General features: G+C 39.9%; 1 protein-coding gene across 2 annotated transcripts in view; it reads right to left on the reverse strand.

The window, feature by feature from the left end:
* The window catches only part of LOC128699804 (E3 ubiquitin-protein ligase MARCHF6), a 47226-nt gene extending 23172 nt beyond the window's left edge, over window positions 1-24054 (reverse strand). For both annotated transcript variants that reach the window (XM_070102409.1, XM_070102410.1), the window contains exons 1-13: window positions 23981-24054; window positions 21091-21261; window positions 19334-19550; window positions 15394-15535; window positions 14532-14709; window positions 12872-13087; window positions 9305-9473; window positions 8382-8520; window positions 6294-6473; window positions 4425-4576; window positions 2944-3127; window positions 1882-2104; window positions 88-245 (exon numbers count right to left, since the gene is read on the reverse strand). In XM_070102409.1, the coding sequence (XP_069958510.1) occupies window positions 88-245; window positions 1882-2104; window positions 2944-3127; window positions 4425-4576; window positions 6294-6473; window positions 8382-8520; window positions 9305-9473; window positions 12872-13087; window positions 14532-14709; window positions 15394-15535; window positions 19334-19550; window positions 21091-21261; window positions 23981-24041 (2190 nt within the window). In that variant the 5' untranslated portion in view covers window positions 24042-24054. The remainder of the gene's footprint in view (window positions 1-87; window positions 246-1881; window positions 2105-2943; window positions 3128-4424; window positions 4577-6293; window positions 6474-8381; window positions 8521-9304; window positions 9474-12871; window positions 13088-14531; window positions 14710-15393; window positions 15536-19333; window positions 19551-21090; window positions 21262-23980) is intronic.
* Window positions 24055-25765: the final 1711 nt, after the last annotated feature.

Below are 25765 nucleotides of genomic sequence, written 5' to 3' on the forward strand. Positions count from 1 at the left end.
ACATTGAGGACCAAGTGCCTAAAAATATTGTTAGACAAAATGAATATTTAATTCCTCATAAAAATAATGAAAAATTATGAGTGTTACCTTAGTGTCTCCCAGTGCTAAATACATGCACTGTCGGCCCACAAGTACCGGAAGTGTGAGGCACATTATTGATGCAGCAGTGAGGCTGATGCACATCATGATCACCAAGCCCAAGATGCGAACACCAAACCATCGTGGACGTACATATGCTTGAAAGCCTATAAAACCAAGCAAGGGACTTTAAAGAATGGAACTTACTATAAGTGACTTGGCACGTTCATATTCTTGTTGTATTTTTTTTTTTACACGTTGGCCATCTCCCACCGAGGTAAGGTGACCCGAAAAAGAAACACTTTCACCATCATTCACACTATCACTGTCCTGTAATTAATACTATTAAACCTGTTACTGTATTATTACTATTATCATTTATTTTCTGTAATGATGCCTATTACCTGCCAAGGCAGGGTGATGTAAAGTAATATATTCGCCATCACTCATTCTCTAGTTGAGTGAACAAATACAGTGAAAAATTATTATATTCTCAAGCTGAGGGAGTGAATGAATGTAAATAATTATTGCATATTCACAAAAATTGCTAAAACTTAAATAAGTTATAACAATACTTAAATCTGCCCACAAAAAAAAAATTATTAACTGGGCTAGAAAATTGATCAATCATGCAGCATGGAAAATGGAAAAAGATAAATGATGTGGCAAATGAAATTATACTAAAACTGAAGATCAAAAGTGCAGATTAATTGAAAACATTAGGGATCTGAATACATGGTTCATTCTGCCTAATCAACTGCGAAAAACCCAAGGTAAAATTTCCAAGGATTTTAAAGATTACATATTGAAGCATAAATCAAACACCATATCAATATCAAATTACTAAAATGAACATGCCTACTCTTTGAACAATTCTGTGTTCAACTGTAATTCTGAACATAATACTGTACATCCACAGAAAGTAACTTGCCATCCCGTTCAAAACATTTCGCTATAGAAATAATGCAATTTGTTCAGAATTCAAGTATAAAAATAGCATACGTTTTGTTGATATTCAACTACTGTGCATCATATACAGCAAACGTATATTGTACACACAAAATTACCAATACGAAAGGGATACTGAGCAACAGTGAATTCAAACATGCTTTAGGATCAAACTATGAACTCTGACAAGGAAGAAATGAGTGTATGCACCCAGCTATGTTGCCAGGCAGCAAATTCGGAATAAAGAGCTGGAAACATACAGGAGGGCCCCACATACTCGGCAACCTTTTTTCAGTATTCCATGTTTTCATTGGCTTTCAACTGAGCCATTGTTCATTATGTTCGGTGCTTTTACCACTTTTCTGCCATTTTCACACGAGTTACGTAAGGGAATGGCAACCTGTGCCATGTTTTAAAATACGTATTGTATGTACTGTGTCTTTATTTTACTTTATTTATTTTTTATGCCTAGCTGTAATGAGTACTTAATATATGATAGTGTAAACATGCTCTTTTCCACCCGCTGGCGAGTTTCACTCACAGCAAATGGTCGGGAACCTAAGAGCTGTACAAACAGGGTCCTCCTGTGCATACAAGTACATACATACATAGAGGTTCTATTTAGTTTGTAATTACATCCCTGTATTCATGTGAAAGCTATAAAATTGTAAGGGTCATACAGAATCTGGAGAATGAAGACAGGTTTGATTTGAGGAAGAAGGTGGCCCCAATTCCTTGGCTCAAGAACCCTTCACAAGCCTTAAGACATCTCCTCAAAGGGTAAAACAAATATAATCTGCTAGAATATTATATTGCAAAAATAAAGAAAATACAATCACATCCCAAACAACCTACCAGTAGGACCATCTCGCTGCAACAGTGCTTGATGCGCTGCCCCCAGGCCTCCAGCGAGGGCATCAGCAGCACCACCACCGCCAGCACCCCCGCCACCACCTCCACCAACCACAGGATTCACTATACCTTCTGCTGGTTCCTCAACCTCAACTTGAGGGGCTGCTCCAGCCCCAACCTCTCCAGCCCCACCACCTGTATCACCACCTATAACTACACCACCACCCTGAAATACATTACATAAACTTCAATTTCAGCTACATAAAATTAATAAAATACAAATTTGTTAATGATACTCATTAGACAAATCCTATTTAGTAAATTTAACTTACTAGCAAGAGACAAAAAACTATTAAAAACAATGGAAGCCAGTACTGTTCTACCATGTCACATGATGATTTCAGGTGGAACAAAGAACCCATGTGATATAGCACAATGATAATGGGCTCATGCTTTTATTTATTTTGGTTTTATGTCACATATACATGTCTATGTGAAATTACGATGATTACTAATAAGTAAATAATGTACAATAAGAAAGATGTCACAAAATTATGGCTGAAACAATTTACAACCTACAATACCATAGCTGGAACACTTCACAACCACAATACCATGGCTGGAACACTTCACAACCACAATTCCATAGCTGGAACACTTCACAACCACAATACCATAGCTGGAACACTTCACAACCACAATACCATAGCTGGAACACTTCACAACCACAATACCATGGCTGGAACACTTCACAACCACAATACCATAGCTGGAACACTTCACAACCACAATACCATAGCTGGAACACTTCACAACCACAATACCATGGCTGGAACACTTCACAACCACAATACCATAGCTGGAACACTTCACAACCACAATACCACAGCTGGAACAATTCCCGACTAACCCTCAATTTATAAGGGCAACAATGTTTTGGCACATTCTGGACCATCTCAATTGACTTAATTAATTACTGACCATGGCAGGCAAACTACATCTAAAGTTTTTCTCTAACTGCAGGTTAGTTGTGAAAACAAATGCAAGAAACAATGGCAAACTTACCTGGACATCAAGAGCCACATCCCCTAAAAGATATGACCTAAGACCCAAAATATGAGAGACGGCAGCACACCAGTGTCTGACCAGGAGCTTGAGCCACACACGGGTGTGACCCTGCTCAAGCAAGGCTGGAAGAATTACCTGAAGTAGCAACAACTCCAGAGAGAGTTCACTCACTGGTGTGTCACTGCAAAGAGATACAAATCACAATAACTTATTAACTCTCTAGGTACCATACAGACGCACCTCAACTTACGATATTTTGACTGTACAACGGTGCAAAAGCAATTACTACTGGGAGATGAAACTTAAGATAATTACCCAGCATGAAGGCAGCAAGTCCTTATATTCATTTATTTAGTTTTTATTACTGGTATTTAGTTACAGTAGTTATTTATTTACTTATTTAACACTTCATATTCATATTTGACTTACAATGTGTTGGTAGGAACAACCCCATTCTAAGTCAAGGAACACCTGTAGTGATATGCACTAAGCTCTTTACAATTTCAAAACAAAGTAACACCATGGAGAGGAAAAGAAACCTGCAGCATGATGTGATTCTTCATTTACAAAGTATTGACAATACAGTGGACTTTAACAAGTCACATTAGGCTGCATTTGTAAGTTTTTCCATCACGAATGCATTTTATACCATTTCTCTCCATATACAGTTATACACAGTAATACACATTAATAACTCTAAGCCACAACTATCCTTCAAAATTTTTCATAATATATGCTTAGAAACACGAGAAAAATATACATAATTATACAGTTACAATACCCAACATCAATTTAAAAAATATTAAATTGTTAATGTTGAAAAAGATCCCTAAATTAACAGCTTAAAAATAATACAGTCCTTAATGTATTTATTTGCTTAACAAACCATTTCTTTGGTTCCTATTTAGATTATGAAATACTGGTGTATCCTGCTCTGCTATCATGCCTAGACTGACTGGCAAGATGAGCCTAGCTTCTTATACAATGCTTCAAGAATGGTCATGTCATCATACTGTCTAACAGTTAGTTGGGCAACAAAAGTGGATGTACAAGCTGGTGTACACACTGCTGACACACTGTAGTTGTTGAACAATATCAGCCAAACAAATGTAAGCTCCCTATACATGCATAAAATATAACAAAGTATGAATACATATGGTAAAAAAATAAACCAACCAAAAAAATATTTATAATTCATAGTCCTTCATTCTGGAAGAGCTAGTCCATGTTTGTAAGTCACTAACTGGTTCCAAAGTGCCAATATTGTAAGTGTGGAATAATGAAAGTTTAAATGCTTTTTTGGAAAAATACACTGAACGGTAAAGTTTACCATGTCAAGAGGCCTTTTTACAAAGAGATCTGAAACCAATATATGTACTTATATATTAAAAGTCTCTGTCCTCACAAAATGCTTAAACCCTAGAAAATTATTGTAATCTAACCTCCAGTCAGAAGAAGGATAATGTAAGAGTACATACCTGGACAATGTGATATGGTAAGGCAGGAATGAGGGCCACAGTCCATGAATAATTTTGATGGGTAACCATAACATTAGTAGTACTGTAGAGCCAAAGATGACCATAGAAGCCAGGAAGCGACGAGTGTGACGGACAATCGGCAGGTGTATCATCTGAAGCAGGAAACTGAATAAGTAGCACATTCAGTGAGTATTTTATTATTATTATTTATGCTATGTGTAATATAAAGAAAATAATGGAATTACTAATTCATCATTAATGGTGTCCAGTCACAAGCATGACAAAGTGAACTTGCAAATTTTTTTTATATTTTCCAAACCGATTAGTGCTACAAATATTCACAATACGGTTCACAACCAAGAAGCTGGAATTGAAAACTGAACAATGTTTCAGTCTACCATGAATCATTATCAAGTCAAGAGTAATAATAATGATTCAGGACAAAACAAAATGACAACTATTTTATATTCTGAATTTGTGGGTTAATTGTGAATTATCAATCAAAATAACATGAGGTTTATTTAAAAAAAAACTGGATTAAATTCGAAAATTTCTGCAGCAGTAACTTCAGAAGTAACATGAGTGGTGAACGTTTCAAATTAATGCACTGGGACATTCACCATATATCACACAGTAAACAAGTGGCAGAAAAAAAAAAAAGAAACAAGAAAAACTTAGTGAAAATAATGGGAGTCCTTACACGAATACCCTAAAACTACAACACAAGCAGAGGTTAGGTTAGGTAAGATTTGTCGGGAACCAGGACAAGTGTTTACTGACTCGCAGCTGAAGCTTTTTGTACTCTGAAGAGGCATTCCACTGGCTTACTCTTCCACCCCTATAAAAATTATCATTAAGACTGTCACAGGCAGAGCAGCTAAATAGAGATCTTGGAAATGGACAGCAGGTTACACAGCAATACTAAAATATGCATTGCAGGACCTACTTTATGTTCAACATTACAGTAACTTAACCATTTTCCAGTGATCTCTTATTAGACAGCTACTATCATACACCGATCTTGTTCGATTGGTCAACATTTTTCAGCATACAGTAGAAAATATTTCCAATTAATTTTTTTTTATTTTCTTTTACCAAACGAATCCATACTTTGCGTATGCTCAGCTCACGCATGCATAAAGGTCTCTTATCTGTCTGGTAGAGATTGATAAGAACTGCAGATTTAATAATTATGATTATACTAAAGCTGGAGTGTGAGCAAGGTAATATTCAGTGAAGGTATTCAGGGAAACAGGTTAGCTGGACTCGAGTCCTGGAGGTGGAAAGTACAATGCTTACACACTAAAGGAGGGGTTTGGGATACATATTTGCTGTTTAGGGTGACATGTAAACTGTGCCTAAATAAACTTACACACACACACAGGTTTCATGTATCTGATCTACCAGATCAACCAGGCAGTGATGAATATGTGGGCCCTCAGGCTACCAATAGCAACAGCATGGGTGACCAGCCATGCACCAGATAAATTTGGCCCATGGCCAGTCTGCAGTAGGAAAACTCTCAAAACCAATCACAGGTATATCAGAGGTAAAGATCCAAGAAGCAAAAGGAAAGGGAAGGGAAAGTGTTCTTTCATATACAGTACTGTAGTCGTATTTAACAAAACCCTCAAATGCACCAAGTAAACAATTCTTTTTTTATACAATGCACCGGTCATCTCCCACCAAGGCAGGGTGACCTAAAAAGAAAAACAAAAGTTTTTCTTCATGTAAAAAAGAAAGTTTTTCTTTTAATATGTAGAAAGTTATACAGAAGGGGTACTAGCCCCTTGCTCCCAGCATTTTAGTTGCCTCTTCCAACATGCATGGCTTATAGAGTTAACAAAATACTACATATAGAAAACTGACCTCTTGTACTGGATTAAAATCTGGATCATTAAGATTTCGGAGGAACCAAAGGACCCCTGGTCGCAACACTTCCCGAAGCAGAAGGATGAAGGAAGCGAAGTAGAATACATACACCATTCCTACCAACCAGTGGATAAACATGGACGTCCCAGGTGCTGCCTTGAAGCTAACTTCTCGATCCTTCCAAATATAAAAAATTAACAAATAGTTATCCAATATTCTACATAGTGTTTACATCTGGTTTACATAAAAACAACTAACTTTCGAGCAAAAACTTGTTTAATACCTAAGTGATCATGTGTGAAGAGGTTCACTTCAACAAAACTCAATGATTTTATAAGTTTTAACCCGTAAACGGTCCAAGCAGATCTATGTTCACACGTGTAGTGCTCCAAAAGTAGATCTACGTTTTTTTTACACATTTTCAAATACAGTGGACCCCCGGTTAACGATATTTTTTCACTCCAGAAGTATGTTCAGGTGCCAGTGCTGACCGAATTTGTTCCCATAAGGAATATTGTGAAGTAGATTAGTCCATTTCAGACCCCCAAACATACACGTACAAACGCACTTACATAAATACACCTACATAATTGGTCGCACTGGGAGGTGATCGTTAAGCGGGGGTCCACTGTATAACAAAAAAAAGTAGATCAAAGTTTTTTTACACATTTTCAAATGTAAAAAAAAAAAAAAAGATCTACTTTTTTTACATACTTTCAAATGTTGAAAAAACATATATATACGTTTGGACCGTTTACGGGTTAAACACAGAGGACAGTGGACAATGACTGAAAAAGCAAAAATGCAGACTGCTTAAGATTTCAGCCAGGAAAGTTGTAAACAGATTTTAACCCTTTGAGGGTTAACAGGCCCTCTCCGAAACTCGTTCTCAGGGTCGGCCAAATTTAAAAAAAAAAAAATTATTTTCTCTTATGAAAATATAGAGAATCTTTTCCCGATCATAAAGACACCAAAAGTTTGAAATTTGATAGAAAACTTACGGAATTATGCTCTCGCAAAGTTAGCGGTCTCGGCGATGTTTACGCATCGGCGATTTTGCCCACTTTGAGCCCCATTTTCGGCCAATTTCACTGTACTAGTCGACAAAAAACATGAATATTTCACTAGAACTCCATTTTTTCTATCGAATGGGTGCAAGAAACCACCCATTTATGAAATTCAACTATCCAGTACAGTGGTCAGAATTTAGCAATTTTGCCAATTTCACACAAATTTCAAAAGATGCCAATTTCTGAATAGGGTCCAGAATAAACAAGAAAGACATTCCTGGCACTAAAATGACATTTCCTCTAGTCATTAGTCACGTCTCAAGGCCCCTCTTATATTCTTTTGCTTTCCACTTTGAATTTTTATTCTCACAAAAAATATAAGATTTACTGTTATGCAGACTACTGCATTAGTGTAAAAAATGGTATAAATATTATTGGTGCACTTGTGAAAGAATATTAGACTCACCAGTTGACGTGTATTATTGCACGCTTGGCACGATTTTTTTACTTTTGAAGTTTGGTAAAAATCGAACATTTCTGCTACTTTGAGCTCAATTTCAAGGCACCTTTCATTGTAAAACCAGTCAAAATCATCTCAATTTCTGTAATATGTCTTCCATTCTATAAAATGAGACCAAGAAAACTAGAATACAACAATAAATACCATACGAAAATACACTGCAAAGTCGCTGATTTATTCCAAAAAAATGGTCAGAGTTTTTTTTTTCTCATTATGCACTGTGTGCTGCAGGATTTTTTTTAGACTGTGCACACTGACCACATAGACCCATTCTTTCATATGAAGGCCTACCAGCTTTCTCCCACTAGATTTGAGGCCGCTAGAATTTATGCGTACTAGTACGTCAAAAACCCCTACTCGTAAGACGTACTAGTACGACCAAAACCCTCAAAGGGTTAAGGAAAGTAAAGTGGCCTGGAGTTTTGTGACTCACTCGCCAACATTTCAAACTCCACCCGTTCCATGGTTTATTTACAATTGTGTCATTATGATTTCAAGAGTCAAAGTCAACTATCAACAAATGCACAAAGAAATGGAGCCTTTATTATAGCTTACCTTAAGGGTGGCATCAAATAATGAGAGAGAGCAAATGTCCAGCCACCAGCCACCTATAAGGGGAAACACTCCAATTTCTACCACACTCAGGAGCGCCACCTTCACTACCACATAACATAAACCCAAAACTCGCTTTGATCTGTGAAATATAACACAACTGTATTTAGGCACAGAACTAACTTTTTGCAACTGTTAATGACAATAGTTTCATGTCCACTAATAATGCATCAAATTAAGCTTCTGATGTTCCACCTTAAGAATTACTAAAAACAATGACAGCAGTTGAATGAGTGACAGTGAATGCATTTTCACTTATGTCAGCATCATTGTACCTCTGGGAGATGGCCAGTGTATAAAACAAAAAATATTCACTATAGAAAACCACAGTACAAAGGAAAGTTATTTTTCAGACATGTTCATAACTGGTCTTCAAACCAACTGCCTGCCAGGTGCACATGTTTATAATTCAGTGTATCTGAGTTGAGAACTCATATTCATTTTTGTTATGGATATCAAATACTATAGTTATTACTGTAGGAATAAAAAACAGAGTTAAACCCCCCTTTCATGATGTTTACAGTCTTAGAAGTTTTGTGAATGGCACATTCACAAATTCAAAATTCTGTCTGCAAAAGAATTTTTTTTTTTTTTAAATTTTGGTTTGTGTGTCAAAGATCATCTCTCTTTAAATATTACTCTAAACTCTTAATATTGGCCATCACTATATCACATACAACACTTGAAAAAAGATTATGCTATTATAAATAAAATCAGGGCAACCCAAAAAAGAAACACTTTCACCATCATTCAACACTTTCACCATTGTGTGAATGATGGTGAAAGTGTTTCTTTCTTTTTTGGGTCACCCTGCCTCAGTAAAATGTTAATATTTTTACAAAAGCCACAAACTGTTTCATCCTCACCTGTTTAGTCTTATTAGGGCAGCCAGTGTATGTAACAATACTAGACATAAGCCAACAACGCAGTACCCACACAATGCTGTCAGCAGCCCCTCGAAATGCGACGCTGACACCCAGCCTTTCAGCTTGAACCCCACTATGGTAAAATGTCCAATGTGATATGGACAAAATGCTGAGGAGAACAATGACTTAGATTAATAGGAAATACGGTACAGTGGTGATTATACGTGTGTATACAGTCGACCTTCAATTCAGCGAACTATGGAAAAGCGGGACAAACCCGCTAAGTCAACTGATTCAGAAACAATGGACCAAGTCTCTTACTGACAGAACTTTCATTATTATTACAACCATGGTAAAACAATCTCATCTCTCTCCACCACAATCATTACCAGCCATTTGCTCCCTCTAAGGGTCTACTGTACTATATAATATGCATAACATGTACAATACATATATTTCTGAGGATCTTGTATTACACCGAGTCTATAGTGCCTGCACTCTGAAGGAGGGGAGGGGATGTTGCAACTCAGAGAACCATCTAAACTGTAATAAAATGTCAGCACACTTTTAGGCAAGACAGCAACTGAATGAATGAGAGTAAATGTGTTTCCTCTTTTTTTTTTTTTTTGTGTCACCCTATCTCAGTGTGAAAACAGCCAGTATGTTAAAAAAAAATGGAAAAAAAGACTCAATTCAGTAGAATGAAGCTTCTGTATTTCCTCCTCTTCTTCCAACAAACCGGCCATATTCCACTGAAGCAGGGTGGCCCAAAAAGAAAAACAAAAGTTTCTCTTTTTAACTTTAGTAATGTATACAGGAGAAGGGGTTACTAGCCCCTTGCTCCTGGCAATTTAGTCACCTCTTACAACTTGCATGGCTTATGGAGGAAGAATTCTATTCCACTTCCCCATGGAGATCAGAGGAAAACAAGAGCAAGAACTAGTAAGAAAATAGAATACCCAGAGGGGTGTGTGTATATATATGCTTGTACATGCATGCGTAGTGTGACCTAAGTGTAAGGAGAAGTAGCAAGACATACCTGAAATCTTTCATAGTCATGAGACAGGAAAAAGACACCAACAATCCTACCATCGTGTAAAACAATTACAGGTTTTCATTTTACACTCACCTGGCTAGACAGTAGTACCTCCCTGGGTGGATGCTGTCTACCAACCTACTACCACAGGACGGTAGTACCTCCCTGGGTGGTTGCTGCCTACCAACCTACTACCACAGGATGGTAGTACCTCCCTGGGTGGCTGCTGTCTACCAACCTACTACCACAGGATGGTAGTACCTCCCTGGGTGGATGCTGTCTACCAACCTACTACCACAGGACGGTAGTACCTCCCTGGGTGGATGCTGTCTACCAACCTACTACCACAGGATGGTAGTACCTCCCTGGGTGGATGCTGTCTACCAACCTACTACCACAGGATGGTAGTACCTCCCTGGGTAGTTGCTGCCTACCAACCTACTACCACAGGACGGTAATACCTCCCTGGGTGGATGCTGTCTACCAATCTACTACCACAGGACAGCAGTACCTCCCTGGGTGGATGCTGTCTACCAACCTACTACCACAGGATGGTAGTACCTCCCTGGGTGGATGCTGTCTACCAACCTACTACCACAGGATGGTAGTACCTCCCTGGGTGGATGCTGTCTACCAACCTACTACCACAGGACGGTAGTACCTCCCTGGGTAGTTGCTGCCTACCAACCTACTACCACAGGATGGTAGTACCTCCCTGGGTGGTTGCTGTCTACCAACCTACTACCACAGGATGGTAGTACCTCCCTGGGTGGTTGCTGTCTACCAACCTAGTACCACAGGACGGTAGTACCTCCCTGGGTGGATGCTGTCTACCAACCTACTACCACAGGATGGTAGTACCTCCCTGGGTGGTTGCTGTCTACCAACCTACTACCACAGGATGGTAGTACCTCTCTGGGTGGTTGCTGTCTACCAACCTACTACCACAGGACGGTAGTACCTCCCTGGGTGGTTGCTGCCTACCAACCTACTACCACAGGATGGTAGTACCTCCCTGGGTGGATGCTGTCTACCAACCTACTACCACAGGACAGTAGTACCTCCCTGGGTGGTTGCTGTCTACCAACCTACTACCACAGGATGGTAGTACCTCCCTGGGTGGTTGCTGTCTATCAACCTACCACCACAGGACGGTAGTACCTCCCTGGGTGGTTGCTGTCTACCAACCTACTACCACAGGACGGTAGTACCTCTCTGGGTGGTTGCTGTCTACCAACCTACAACCACAGGATGGTAGTACCTCCCTGGGTGGTTGCTGTCTACCAACCTACTACCACAGGATGGTGGTACCTCCCTGGGTGGTTGCTGTCTACCAACCTACTACCACAGGACGGTAGTACCTCCCTGGGTGGTTGCTGTCTACCAACCTACTACCACAGGATGGTAGTACCTCCCTGGGTGGTTGCTGCCTACCAACCTACTACCACAGGACGGTAGTACCTCCCTGGGTGGTTGCTGTCTACCAACCTACTACCACAGGACAGTAGTACCTCCCTGGGTGGTTGCTGCCTACCAACCTACTACCACGGGACGGTAGTACCTCCCTGGGTGGTTGCTGCCTACCAACCTACTACCACAGGATGGTAGTACCTCCCTGGGTGGTTGCTGTCTAACAACCTACTACCACAGGACGGTAATACCTCCCTGGGTGGATGCTGTCTACCAACCTACTACCACAGGACGGTAGTACCTCCCTGGGTGGTTGCTGCCTACCAACCTACTACCACAGGACGGTAGTACCTCCCTGGGTGGTTGCTGCCTACCAACCTACTACTTAGGTTCTATATTGAAATAGTTTAAATATCTTTCAGGTTGACAGCTTTTGCCTCAAGTCTCTTGCAATTAAAATAAATTTTCCTTCAAATATTTTCTTCCTAAAAGAAAAAATAATAATTAGAGCTTTCTGGCTGGTTTGACTAATGGAGCATCTGAATTGCATCTTAACCCATAAACGGTCCAAACGTATATATACGTTTTTTCAACATTTGAAAGTATGTAAAAAAAGTAGATCTTGTTTTTGTTTTTCTACATTTGAAAATGTGTAAAAAAAACATTGATCTACTTTTTTTTTGTTATATTTGAAAATATGTAAAAAAACTTAGATCTACTTTTGTAGCACTACACGTGAACGTAGATCTGCTTGGACCGTTTACGGGTTAAATAAAGAACGATTTTCAGAGCAATAGTTAATAACAAAACCCTCCCACCCTTTACTAATTGGCTTTTAAAGATTATTGCATTCATGGCAAAGTACTAAACCCATAGGAGTCATACAGCACCTTAGAGTGGGATGTAACAGATTTAAAAGAAGGAATGTTTCTGATTTCTTGAATCAAAATCTCTTCACCAGCATCAAAATCTATTTTAATATATAGTCTTCTAGCTGTCTAATTTAAGCTTGAATGTTTTTGGCCAGAAAATGTTTCGCTTCTAACATCATTAATTAAAAATGTTCATGCATCGGCTTACACCAAAAGATACTACAAATGCAAGATATCTTGAATTCTTACCAAAGACAAGAATAAACATTGTGTTTAGAGAAACAACCCAAAACACATGTTCCAGAAAAACCAGTGATCCATCAAGACCCAACAGCCGCTCCCAAGTAAGCTCCTCAGCTGCTCGGTCCCATTCTATTGGGTTCCAGTTGACATCATCTGCAGCGGCCCCAGGATCCAGATTATTATTGGCTGGTATACCCTCGTGTAAAAGTTCACCCTCATTACCTGAAAAATTGTGCAATAGTTTTCAAAAACATTTGCACAAGCTAGCTGTTACTACTTTTATTATACTTTATAATAAAATATATCATTCGAAGGTCTTATTCACAGTATGTTTAACCCGTAAACGGCCCAAACGTATATATACGTTTTTTCAACATTTGATAGTATGTAAAAAAAGTAGATTTTTTTTTTTTTACAATTGAAAATGTGTAAAAAACTCAGATCTACTTTTTTTTTATATTTGAAAATATGTAAAAAAAACGTAGATCTACTTTTGGAGCACTACGCATGTGAATGTAGATCTGCTTGGACCGTTTACGGGTTAATATTGAGATATAGAATTTTGATTTTAAGAATTTGGAAGCATACACATGGCTGTCATTTAACAGCTGTTCGAATGGATTAAAATCAATTTATCAAATCAAATCAAAGTTTATTCTCTATAAGGATTACAATGCGGGGTTTACAGATTTTGGTTATTGTGTGGTTTACATGTAATAAAATACTAATTACAGAGGGGGCCACTAGAACACCTAGCAAGGCTAGGCATTTCGGGCAAACTTAGATTAATTCTTAGATTAATTTAGCCAAAACTATGGAGATAAGGAAGTTTTCCATGGCCTGTACAACCATCTTGTAAATAAAACTATCTTTCCAGTTCATCAAGTGGTCATAGTTATTCCTGTTTGTAAACAACATGGACATTATTAGCACTCTGAACACAGCAAGAATATTCGTGCAAGTCTCTAAATGCCTCTCACACACGTAGGGTATTTTCCAGCAGCCTCTTCGTATAAATCGTTCTTCATTTCTGTCTTTGTATTGAATTGATAAAGACCCTGGTATGCAAAACATTCCATATAAAAGTAACCTAATGTTGCAAATCTCTCTATCGCATATATATTTGTTAGCAATATATACTATGTTGAAGAATGAGACACTTGGGCAACATTTGGCAATCTTTATTAAGGAAATGTTTCACCAGCCAGTGGCTTCAATGTGTTCAGTCCATCAAGACTGACTCCAGGTTAAGGGATTGATTACCTCAAACTTCTCATCTTCCACTGTTCTTCTCTGTGCTGGACTGAAGAAGCCACTGGCTGGCAAAACGTTTCCTCAATAAAAATTCCCAAATGTTGAGCTAGTGTCTCATTTTTCAAGTTGTCAATTTCTAAACCACTTATATCAGTGGTTCTCAACCTTCCTATAGAAGTGGGCCACTTTTGATGGTCAAATGTGTGATGTGTGCCACACAATTCCTACATAAAAGTGAATTCATAATTTTGTGTGAGGGCCGTATCCATTTCCTAGAAGGGCCACATGCAGCCCACGGGCCGCAGCTTGGGCACCCCTGATTACATCACAATATATACCATGTCTGTATAGACCTATATAGCCATCACAGTCAAGTTGATTCTGCACCTGAATAGAGATGAAACCAACTAACCTTCTGCAATATTGGGATTCGCTATCACAGGCACTACTTCTTGATGAACCGGGTCTTCAATAATCTCTGCATTATCATTGACTCCTTCTACTGGAGCAGCTGCATTCTCATTGGCTGGCTGTACTGGAACCTGACCATTTACTTGATTAACAACTCCGAAGTTTCCAGGGGGCTCATGCTGCAAGAAAAATATTTTCATTAAAGCTTTCCCTCTCATTTTCTTATGAAACATATTTGCAACATACATGGTAATATTATTATTTATAGAAGAGTAAAAGACTCAAATTTTAGTTATTGGGCTACAATCTTGATAAAGTTATGCCATAACTTTCAAAACACAGTACATATACATTATGAAGGTTAGGCTAAGTAAGATTTGTCAGGAAACAGGACAAGTATATGAGGGTTATTTGAATGGTGATATCTACACACTTCTGGAAAAGCAGCTTTTCATGCATGGTTGGTGAGTGTTTCCAGTTTTGGGTTACCCTACTAAAAACATTTTTGTTTTTAACGTGTTGGCCATCTCCCACTGAGGCAGGGTGATCTGAAAAAAGAAACACTTTCACCATCATTCACACTATCACTGTCTTGCCAGAGGTACACAGATACAACGGTTTTGATGTCCCTCTAGACAGCAAATACCCCAAACCCCTCCTTGAGAGTGCAGGCACTTTGGTTCCCACTTCCAAGACTCAGGTCCGGATAACCGGTTTCCCTGAATCCCTTCACAAAATATTCAAAACACTACCTGCTTCAAAACATCAATATAATCCTCTAAATTTTAAAATTCTAGTTGACTATGAAATAAAGCCCTTCCACTTCTGTAGCATTAGCTGGCATGAGATTTTAAACCACCTACCTCATGCTGTACATCTTGATCAAGCCAATCTGGCCCTCCTCCATGTAGGATCTGTTCTCGGAGCCACACTAGACTGATGAAAGCACTTAGTGTGCATGTCACCACAAAGCACCCATGGAAGATATCTGATACTAGGTTATCTCTATTGGGACAAACAAAAAATTAAATTATTTAAAATCCATCATCACAAGTATATGATCACTTGAGCATGCTTGCAAGCATAACAAAATGTTAGAATGACATTGCCTGGATACATTATTACAAGAGATCTCAACATGTGTAATGATACTCCAAAATTTGTTACAACACAGAAAAAAGCACAAAAACAAGGAAAAGAGCAGTTCCTAAAAATATTAGATAACATTTTCCCTCAATAGGACTGTATCAAAGCTGCACACAAGATTTTATAAAGCCCTATTTATAGTGAAATACTGACTCGTGAAAAATCTCTGCTTGGTGTGTTTTGTTAGGTATATGGACAGAGATGCAACTAATATGACGTTTATTGTGGCAACGTTTCGCTCTCCAGGAACTTTGTCACGCAATAATGGTGTGACAAAGCTCCTGGAGAGCGCAATGTTTTTTTTTTTTTTTTTTTTATTATCACACCGGCCGATTCCCACCAAGGCAGGGTGGCCCGAAAAAGAAAAACTTTCACCATCATTCACTCCATCACTGTCTTGCCAGAAGGGTGCTTTACACTACAGTTTTTAAACTGCAACATTAACACCCCTCCTTCAGAGTGCAGGCACTGTACTTCCCATCTCCAGGACTCAAGTCCGGCCTGCCGGTTTCCCTGAATCCCTTCATAAATGTTACTTTGCTCACACTCCAACAGCACGTCAAGTATTAAAAACCATTTGTCTCCATTCACTCCTATCAAACACGCTCACGCATGCCTGCTGGAAGTCCAAGCCCCTCGCACACAAAACCTCCTTTACCCCCTCCCTCCAACCCTTCCTAGGCCGACCCCTACCCCGCCTTCCTTCCACTACAGACTGATACACTCTTGAAGTCATTCTGTTTCGCTCCATTCTCTCTACATGTCCGAACCACCTCAACAACCCTTCCTCAGCCCTCTGGACAACAGTTTTGGTAATCCCGCACCTCCTCCTAACTTCCAAACTACGAATTCTCTGCATTATATTCACACCACACATTGCCCTCAGACATGACATCTCCACTGCCTCCAGCCTTCTCCTCGCTGCAACATTCATCACCCACGCTTCACACCCATATAAGAGCGTTGGTAAAACTATACTCTCATACATTCCCCTCTTTGCCTCCAAGGACAAAGTTCTTTGTCTCCACAGACTCCTAAGTGCCCCACTCACTCTTTTTCCCTCATCAATTCTATGATTCACCTCATCTTTCATAGACCCATCCGCTGACACGTCCACTCCCAAATATCTGAATACGTTCACCTCCTCCATACTCTCTCCCTCCAATCTGATATTCAATCTTTCATCACCTAATCTTTTTGTTATCCTCATAACCTTACTCTTTCCTGTATTCACCTTTAATTTTCTTCTTTTGCACACCCTACCAAATTCATCCACCAATCTCTGCAACTTCTCTTCAGAATCTCCCAAGAGCACAGTGTCATCAGCAAAGAGCAGCTGTGACAACTCCCACTTTGTGTGTGATTCTTTATCTTTTAACTCCACGCCTCTTGCCAAGACCCTCGCATTTACTTCTCTTACAACCCCATCTATAAATATATTAAACAACCACGGTGACATCACACATCCTTGTCTAAGGCCTACTTTTACTGGGAAAAAATTCCCCTCTTTCCTACATACTCTAACTTGAGCCTCACTATCCTCGTAAAAACTCTTCACTGCTTTCAGTAACCTACCTCCTACACCATACACTTGCAACATCTGCCACATTGCCCCCCTATCCACCCTGTCATACGCCTTTTCCAAATCCATAAATGCCACAAAGACCTCTTTAGCCTTATCTAAATACTGTTCACTTATATGTTTCACTGTAAACACCTGGTCCACACACCCCCTACCTTTCCTAAAGCCTCCTTGTTCATCTGCTATCCTATTCTCCGTCTTACTCTTAATTCTTTCAATTATAACTCTACCATACACTTTACCAGGTACACTCAACAGACTTATCCCCCTATAATTTTTGCACTCTCTTTTATCCCCTTTGCCTTTATACAAAGGAACTATGCATGCTCTCTGCCAATCCCTAGGTACCTTACCCTCTTCCATACATTTATTAAATAATTGCACCAACCACTCCAAAACTATATCCCCACCTGCTTTTAACATTTCTATCTTTATCCCATCAATCCCGGCTGCCTTACCCCCTTTCATTTTACCTACTGCCTCACGAACTTCCCCCACACTCACAACTGACTCTTCCTCACTCCTACAAGATGTTATTCCTCCTTGCCCTATACACGAAATCACAGCTTCCCTATCTTCATCAACATTTAACAATTCCTCAAAATATTCCTTCCATCTTCCCAATACCTCTAACTCTCCATTTAATAACTCTCCTCTCCTATTTTTAACTGACAAATCCATTTGTTCTCTAGGCTTTCTTAACTTGTTAATCTCACTCCAAAACTTTTTCTTATTTTCAACAAAATTTGTTGATAACATCTCACCCACTCTCTCATTTGCTCTCTTTTTACATTGCTTCACCACTCTCTTAACTTCTCTCTTTTTCTCCATATACTCTTCCCTCCTTGCATCACTTCTACTTTGTAAAAACTTCTCATATGCTAACTTTTTCTCCCTTACTACTCTCTTTACATCATCATTCCACCAATCGCTCCTCTTCCCTCCTGCACCCACTTTCCTGTAACCACAAACTTCTGCTGAACACTCTAACACTACATTTTCAAACCTACCCCATACCTCTTCGACCCCATTGCCTATGCTCTCATTAGCCCATCTATCCTCCAATAGCTGTTTATATCTTACCCTAACTGCCTCCTCTTTTAGTTTATAAACCTTTACCTCTCTCTTCCCTGATGCTTCTATTCTCCTTGTATCCTTGTATCTCCCTTGTAGCGCAATGTTGCCACAATAAAATGTCACACTATATAGGTGTGAAGCTTGGGTTGTAAATGCTGCAGCGAGGAGGCAGTTGGAGGCAGTGGAGATGTCCTGTCTAAGGGCAATGTGTTGTGTAAATATCATGCAGGGCAATTTGTTGTGTAAATATTATGCAGAAGATTCGGAGTGTGGAAATTAGGAGAAGGTGTGGAGTTAATAAAAGTATTAGTCAGAGTGCTGAAGAGGGTTTGTTGAGGCGGTTTGGTCATTTAGAGAGAATGGATCGAAGTAGAATGACATGGAGAGCGTATAAATCTGTAGGGGAAGGAAGGCGGGGTAGGGGTCGTCCTCAAAAAGGTTGGAGGGAGGGGGTAGAGGTGGTGTTGTGGACGAGGGGTTTGGACTTCCAGCAAGCGTGCGTGAGCATGTTAGATAGGAGTGAATGGAGACGAATGGTATTTGGGACCTGACGAACTGTTGAAGTGTGAGCAGGATAATATTTTGTGAAGGGATTCAGGGAAACCGGACTTGAGTCCTGGAAATGGGAAGTACAATGCCTGCACTCTAAAGGAGGGGTTTGGGATATTGGCAGTTTGGAGGGATATATTGTGTATTTTTACACGTATATACTTCTAAACTGTTGTATTCTGGGCACCTCTGCAAAAACAGTGATTATGTGTGAGTGAGGTGAAAGTGTTGAATGATGATGAAAGTATTTTATTTTTGGGGATTTTCTTTCTTTTTGGGTCACCCTGCCTCGGGAGACGGCCAACTTGTTAAAAAAAAAAAAAAAAATAGTTGCATCTGTGTCCATTTATCTAACAATTTGTTGGTAATTCTACCATTATTATTCAGTATGTTTTGCAGTTCTAGTTCGTTGTCTACTCATAATTTATGACAATAGAGTTCTTACTTACGTTGACAGCATGTCAAGTGGTAAGGTGAGAACAGAAGACACAGAGCCTGTGAAGAGACAGCGATAGATCCTGCAAGCAGTGAGAGGAACAACACCCAACCATGCCACAGCCACCAGTGTATAGTGCAACCAGTACCGCACCGCTGTTCCCATACTCCGAGCCAAGCCTGATAAAATGTCTGCTATGGGCAGTCTCTTTGGCATATCTGGAGAGTATACTGAAAAAAAAAAATTACAGAACAAAAAGGCACAATACAGTAACTGGAACAATACACAAATAACCCGCACAGCGTTATTGTGACTTGTAAGTGGTCCAAATAGGACCAAAATGTCGTCAAAAGGTTCTCTCTCCTATGTGTGGATTATCTGTGTAAAAATTATGAAAACCCTGTAGCATTACCTGAACTATGTATTATTGCCTTCCTAATCCTAAGTTAATCTGTAAGTTTGCCTGAAATGCTCTGCATACAAAGGGGCTTTTGGCATGTACACCCAACAATTATATTCCTCTGTACAACCATGTAATTTGTCAAAATAAACATCTTAACCTCAATCTTAAAAGTACTGTATATTAACTGCTGTTGATGCTATCATTCACAGTAACCTTAGCTATCAGCAGAGCTGGATCACAAAGTTGCTACACAATATACACTTCAACTTCTCTAACCATTTGCTTTCTCCATATCTTCTCATCCTCTCTAAATCAAATAAACAATTTTTAGAAACTTGTACAAATACACCAGTAATAATGCCATACATTGGAACCTCAGTACTTGAACAGCTCCTTACTCGAACAATTCGGTATTTAAATGCTTTGTTCGGTAAAAAAGTCACCATGACAGACTTTGACATGTGCAGGAAGTCTGTTCCATTCCTTATTGCTGTATAATAAAAAGTGTTTGAAGCCTGGCCACTGACTGTGGCTACTACAAAGTTGTGTTCTCTACCCCTAGTACTATTATTGCTTTGGTTACCAACCTTGACAAAATTGGCAGCAAGATATTCTGGACACTGTTTGTGAGCAATTTTCTGAACTTGATTTAACATCAGTTGTTTTACTCTGTTTTCTACATTCTGTCTTCAACCATTTTGTTCTGGGTGATCTGCAGTCTATCTTTCAGTTTTTTGTCAAGGCAGAATACCATGAAAGGCAAGCGTAGTCCATATGACATTTTATAAGGGTTAGATATAGGGTCCTACGAGCCTCAGTAGGTAGACACCGTGCTTGTCTGCAGAGGAACTTCAGTCTGACATTCGCTTTCTTTACTACACTGTTCTCTATCAATTCTCCTGACATGCATGGGTCATAGGGGATTCCCAGATATTTTACTGAGGAAACTGAAGTGATGGGTACCCTATTACACTGGACATTAAAATTATTTACCCTTCTTAGTTTATGTTTCATGCCAAAGAGTGTGGCTTCTGTTTTCCTGAGATGTAATGATAGTTTGTTGTCTACTAACCACTTGCTGCAGGACTCCAGTTCCAGTGTTATTACATTAGCTATATCTTGTGGGTCTTTACCTGACACTATCAGAGCACTGTCATCTGCATACAGCAGGAGTTTGCACTTGACACTGATGGGCATGTCGTTTACATAACATAGAAATAATAAGGGACCTAGTTACGTGAGAATTCATAAGAACAATGTGAAATAATGCACAACTGCATATAAAATATTGAAATTGTGTTACAAAATAACTTGTCCTAAAAAATCATTAAAAAAAAAAAAAGCAATGGAATAAAATTGCCTCTTACTTGGCGTGAAGTGAAAGCGATGTTTGCAGAGTTCGCAATATTCTTTCCGTGAGTAGCGGAGCCATTGTACCAGACAGTCTTGATGAATGAATTTAATGCTACCAGTACATATGCAAGGGTGGAATAGTTGTCGGTCGCTGGTACCTTCACACCTGCACACACGGCATATATCTGGAAGAGATTTAAATTACAATACTAATATAGAGTCAACAGTAGACTGGTAGACAGCAACCAGCCTGGAAGGTGCTAGTGTCAATGCCCCCACAGCCCGGTCCATGACCAGGCCTCATGGTGGCTCAGGGGTTGATCCACCAGCTTGTTACTGCTGGCTGCAGGTAAACCGACATACGAACCACAGCTCGGCTGGTTGGGTACTGACTTTAGGTGCCTGTCCAGTGCCTTCCTGAAGACAGCCAGGGGTCTATTGGTAATTCCCCCTTATGTATGCTGGGAGGCAACTGAACAGTCTTGGGCTCCCTGACACTTAGTGTGTTGTGTCTTAGCATACTTGTGGTGCCCTAGCTTTTTATTGTGGGGATGTTGCCTCGTCTTTTGTTTTCAAAGGGAGTGACTTTTGTGTGCAGATTTTAGACTAGTCCCTCTAGGATTTTCCGAGTGTATATTATCATGTATCTTTCTCACTTATGTTCCAGGGAGTACAAGTCAAGGGATCTCAACCATTCCAAATAATTTAGGTGTGTTATCATACTTATATGTGCTGTGAAAGTTCTCTGTACATTCTCCAGGTCTACAATTTCACCTGCCTTGAAATGTGCCTTTAATGTACAGCAATATTCCAGCCTAATTATAATCATGGGGTAGCACTAAACCCGTAGGATTATATAGTGTATGTGGGGGGATAGAAAGTATTTAGGCTCAATTCAGATCTAATTCCCTAGATCAAGAGCCCCTCACCAGCGTCAAGGAACCTCCCTTGACGGGATTCCAGCCTATTTGAAGAGAACCATCACGGGTTTGGTATCCCTAGTTTTGATGATTCTCATAATCCATCCTATCATTTTCCTAGCAGATGAGGTAGATACATTGTTGTGATCTTTGAAAGTGAGATTCTCTGACATTATCACTCCCAGGTTTTTCACATTAGTTTTTTTACTCTATGGTGTAGTAATATGTGCAAAATAACCACAGTGAAAATATAAGTGACATTCTAAGCACTTTTGTAATTTCTCACATCATTAAGAAATAATGTGAGAAATCACAAAAGTGCTTGGAATTTCACTATTTTTTTCACTGGCTATTTTGCATATTGTGATATCACTTGTTTACTGTGATCTTGTTGCATAGTAACTTGTGTGTAAATTACCCACCAGGATAACTGAAAAAAGTCGGAGCCTTTTATTTCCACTGGGGTCCTTATATTTACATTCAGGTCCTCGTATTTCAACTAGGGTCCCTGTAATTTCATTGGGGGTCCCTGGATTATTATTATTATAATCAAGGGGGAAGCACTAAACCCGTAGGATTATACAGCGCCTATGGGGGGATGGAAGGCATTCAGGCTTAATTCAGGGAACTGGAGCACAGATCCAATTCCCTAGATCAAGAGCCCCTCACCAGCGTCAAGGAGCCTTCCTTGAGGGGGGGGGGTCCCTGGAATTTCATTGGGGTCCCTGTAATTTCATTGGGGTCCCTGTATTCCCATTGGGGTCCCTGTAATTTCATTGGGGTCCCTGTAATTTCATTGGGGTCCCTTTAATTTCATTGGGGTCCCTGTAATTTCATTGGGGTCCCTGTAATTTCATTGGGATCCCTGTAATATCATTGGGGCCCCTGTAATATCATTGGGGTCCCTGTAATTTCATTGGGGCCCCTGTAATATCATTGGGGTCCCTGTAATTTCATTGGGGGTCCCTGTAATATCATTGGGGCCCCAGTAATTTCATTGGGGCCCCAGTAATTTCACTGGGGCCCCAGTAATTTCATTGGGGTCCCTGTAATTTCATTGGGGCCCCTGTAATTTCATTGGGGCCCCTGTAATTTCATTGGGGTCCCTGTAATTTCATTGGGGCCCCTGTAATTTCATTGGGGCCCCTGTAATTTCATTGGGGCCCCTGTAATTTCATTGGGGCACCTGTAATTTCATTGGGGCCCCTGTAATTTCATTGGGGTCCCTGTAATTTCATTGGGGCCCCTGTAATTTCATTGGGGTCCCTGTAATTTCATTGGGGCCCCTGTAATTTCGTTGGGGTCCCTGTAATTTCATTGGGGCCCCTGTAATTTCATTGGGGCCCCTGTAATTTCATTGGGGCCCCTGTAATTTCATTGGGGCCCCTGTAATTTCATTGGGGCCCCTGTAATTTCATTGGGGGCCCTGTAATTTCATTGGGGTCCCTGTAATTTCTCTCTCGGAACATTATTATAATACATAATAGAAAATATTCACGGGGAAGCACAAAGCCCGTAGGGGCCGTGAAGCACCTCAAGGATACAATCGGGGTCAATCTGCGATCAGCTCCATTTTCCTGGATCACGAACCTTTCACTGTTGTCAATACAATAAAAAGACAAGAATTTATTTAATCAAATATATAAATCAAGTCAAAAAAAAAAAATTACGTATTAAAAGTAAAATATTATATGACAGTACACGCCAAAATACCATCAAAAAAAGGCCTATATAGGCCAGAAAAGAGGCATAAATAGGCCAAAAAGTAAGTCAAATCCTTATATAAAATAATACGAGTTACCATAACACAAATCTGGTTGAAGTTAGTATTGTTCAAGGTTATTCTTGCCAGTTATTATTATTTCCGGCCATGAATAATAACTACAGAGGCTGAGAAACACCTAGCATAGGCCTCGACACCAGAGAAAAGCTTGCCGTAGGCCTACGCACCGCAATATTAAAGAAAATGTAATTAAAGACGTACCTTGGTTCTGAGAGTCGTCCTCCATTTTAGTGTGACCGTCAACACTCAGACAAGTGAACATCACTATGTGTACTATCTTGTCTCTCTTACCTTATATCTGCTTGTTGGGGTTGACTTCTAGTTCTTGGCCCTGTTTCTTGGCTTCCTATTTGCTTGGTTCCCTGCCTCCTTGCCTCGTGAGGCCCTGTCGTACCTGTTCTTAAAACTATGTCACTGACTTTTTTTGGGATTATCCTAGGTGATTTACACTGTATGATGATTGTATTTATGTGTACCTGTGGGTAAATAAACTTACTTCCTAGTAGAGGTTATTTTCTGACCACCTAGAGGCTGAAGAAATACTTCCTGACGTCCCTGTGATTCATCTGTGGTGCAGTTGTGCCCCCGGGTACCTGTTTCCCGCCTCTCAATCTATCGTTGTAGGCTATACCAATTCCTATGAGTATTTTGTATGTCATTATCATGTCTTTTCTGGTTTCCTCAGCTCACATACTGAATATCCGTGGTTCAATCGCCGGAATGGGTGTAAGTTTATTTAGGTACAGATATACAACAGTACAATTGTCATATATAATAACGTGCAAAATAACCACAGTGAAAAAATAGTGAAGTTCCAAGTGATTTCATGATTTCTCACATTATTAATACCTGGAGTATACCTGGAGAGGGCTTTGGGGGTCAACGCCCCCGCGGCCCGGTCTGTGACCAGGCCTCACGGTGGATCAGGGCCTGATTAACCAGGCTGTTACTGTTGGCCGCACGTAACCCAATGTATGAACCACAACCCGGCTGGTCAGGTACTGACTTTAGGTGCCTGTCCAGTGCCTGCTTGAAGACAGCCAGGGGTCAATTGGTAATCCCCCTTATGTTTGCTGGGAGGCAGTTAAACAGTCTAGGGCCCCTGACACTTATTATGATGTCTCTTATCGTTCTAGTGGTGCCCCTGCTCTTCATTAGGGGATGTTGCATCGTCTTTCGAGTGTCTTGCTTTAGTAGGGTGTTATTTTTCGTGTGCAAGTTTGGTACTAATTCCTCTAGGATTTTCCAGGTGTATATAATCATGTATCTCTCCCGCCTGCATTCCAGGGAATACAGATTCAGGAACCTCAAGCGCTCCCAGTAATTGAGATGTTTTATCTCCGTTATGCGCGCCATGAAGGTTCTCTGTACATTTTCTAGGTCAGCAATTTCACCTGCCTTGAAAGGTGCTGTTAGTGTGCAGCAATATTCCAGCCTAGATAGAACAAGCGACCTGAAGAGTGTCATCATGGGCTTGGCCTCCCTAGTTTTGAAGGTTCTCATTATCCATCCTGTCATTTTTCTAGCAGATACGACTGATACAATGTTATGGTCCTTGAAGGTGAGATCCTCTGACATTATCACTCCCAGGTCTTTTACATTAGTTTCTCACTCTATTGTGTGGTTGGAATTTGTTTTATACTCCACTATAGTTTTAATTTCCTCACGTTTTCCATATCAGAGTAATTGAAATTTCTCATCGTTGAACTTCATATTGTTTTCTGCAGCCCATTGAAAGATTTGGTTGATGTCCGCCTGGAGCCTTTCAGTGTCTGCAATGGAAGACACCGTCATGCAAATTCGGGTGTCGTCTGCAAAGGAAGACACGGTGCTGTGGCTGACATCCTTGTCTTTGTCAGATATGAGGATGAGAAACAAGATGGGAGCGAGTACTGTGCCTTGTGGAACAGAGCTTTTCACCGTAGCTGCCTCTGTTGACTACTACTCCCTGTGTTCTGTTAGTGAGGAAATTATAGATCCATCTAC

The sequence above is a fragment of the Cherax quadricarinatus genome, chromosome 81 (genome assembly GCF_038502225.1).
Source record: "Cherax quadricarinatus isolate ZL_2023a chromosome 81, ASM3850222v1, whole genome shotgun sequence".
Lineage (NCBI taxonomy): Eukaryota > Metazoa > Arthropoda > Malacostraca > Decapoda > Parastacidae > Cherax > Cherax quadricarinatus.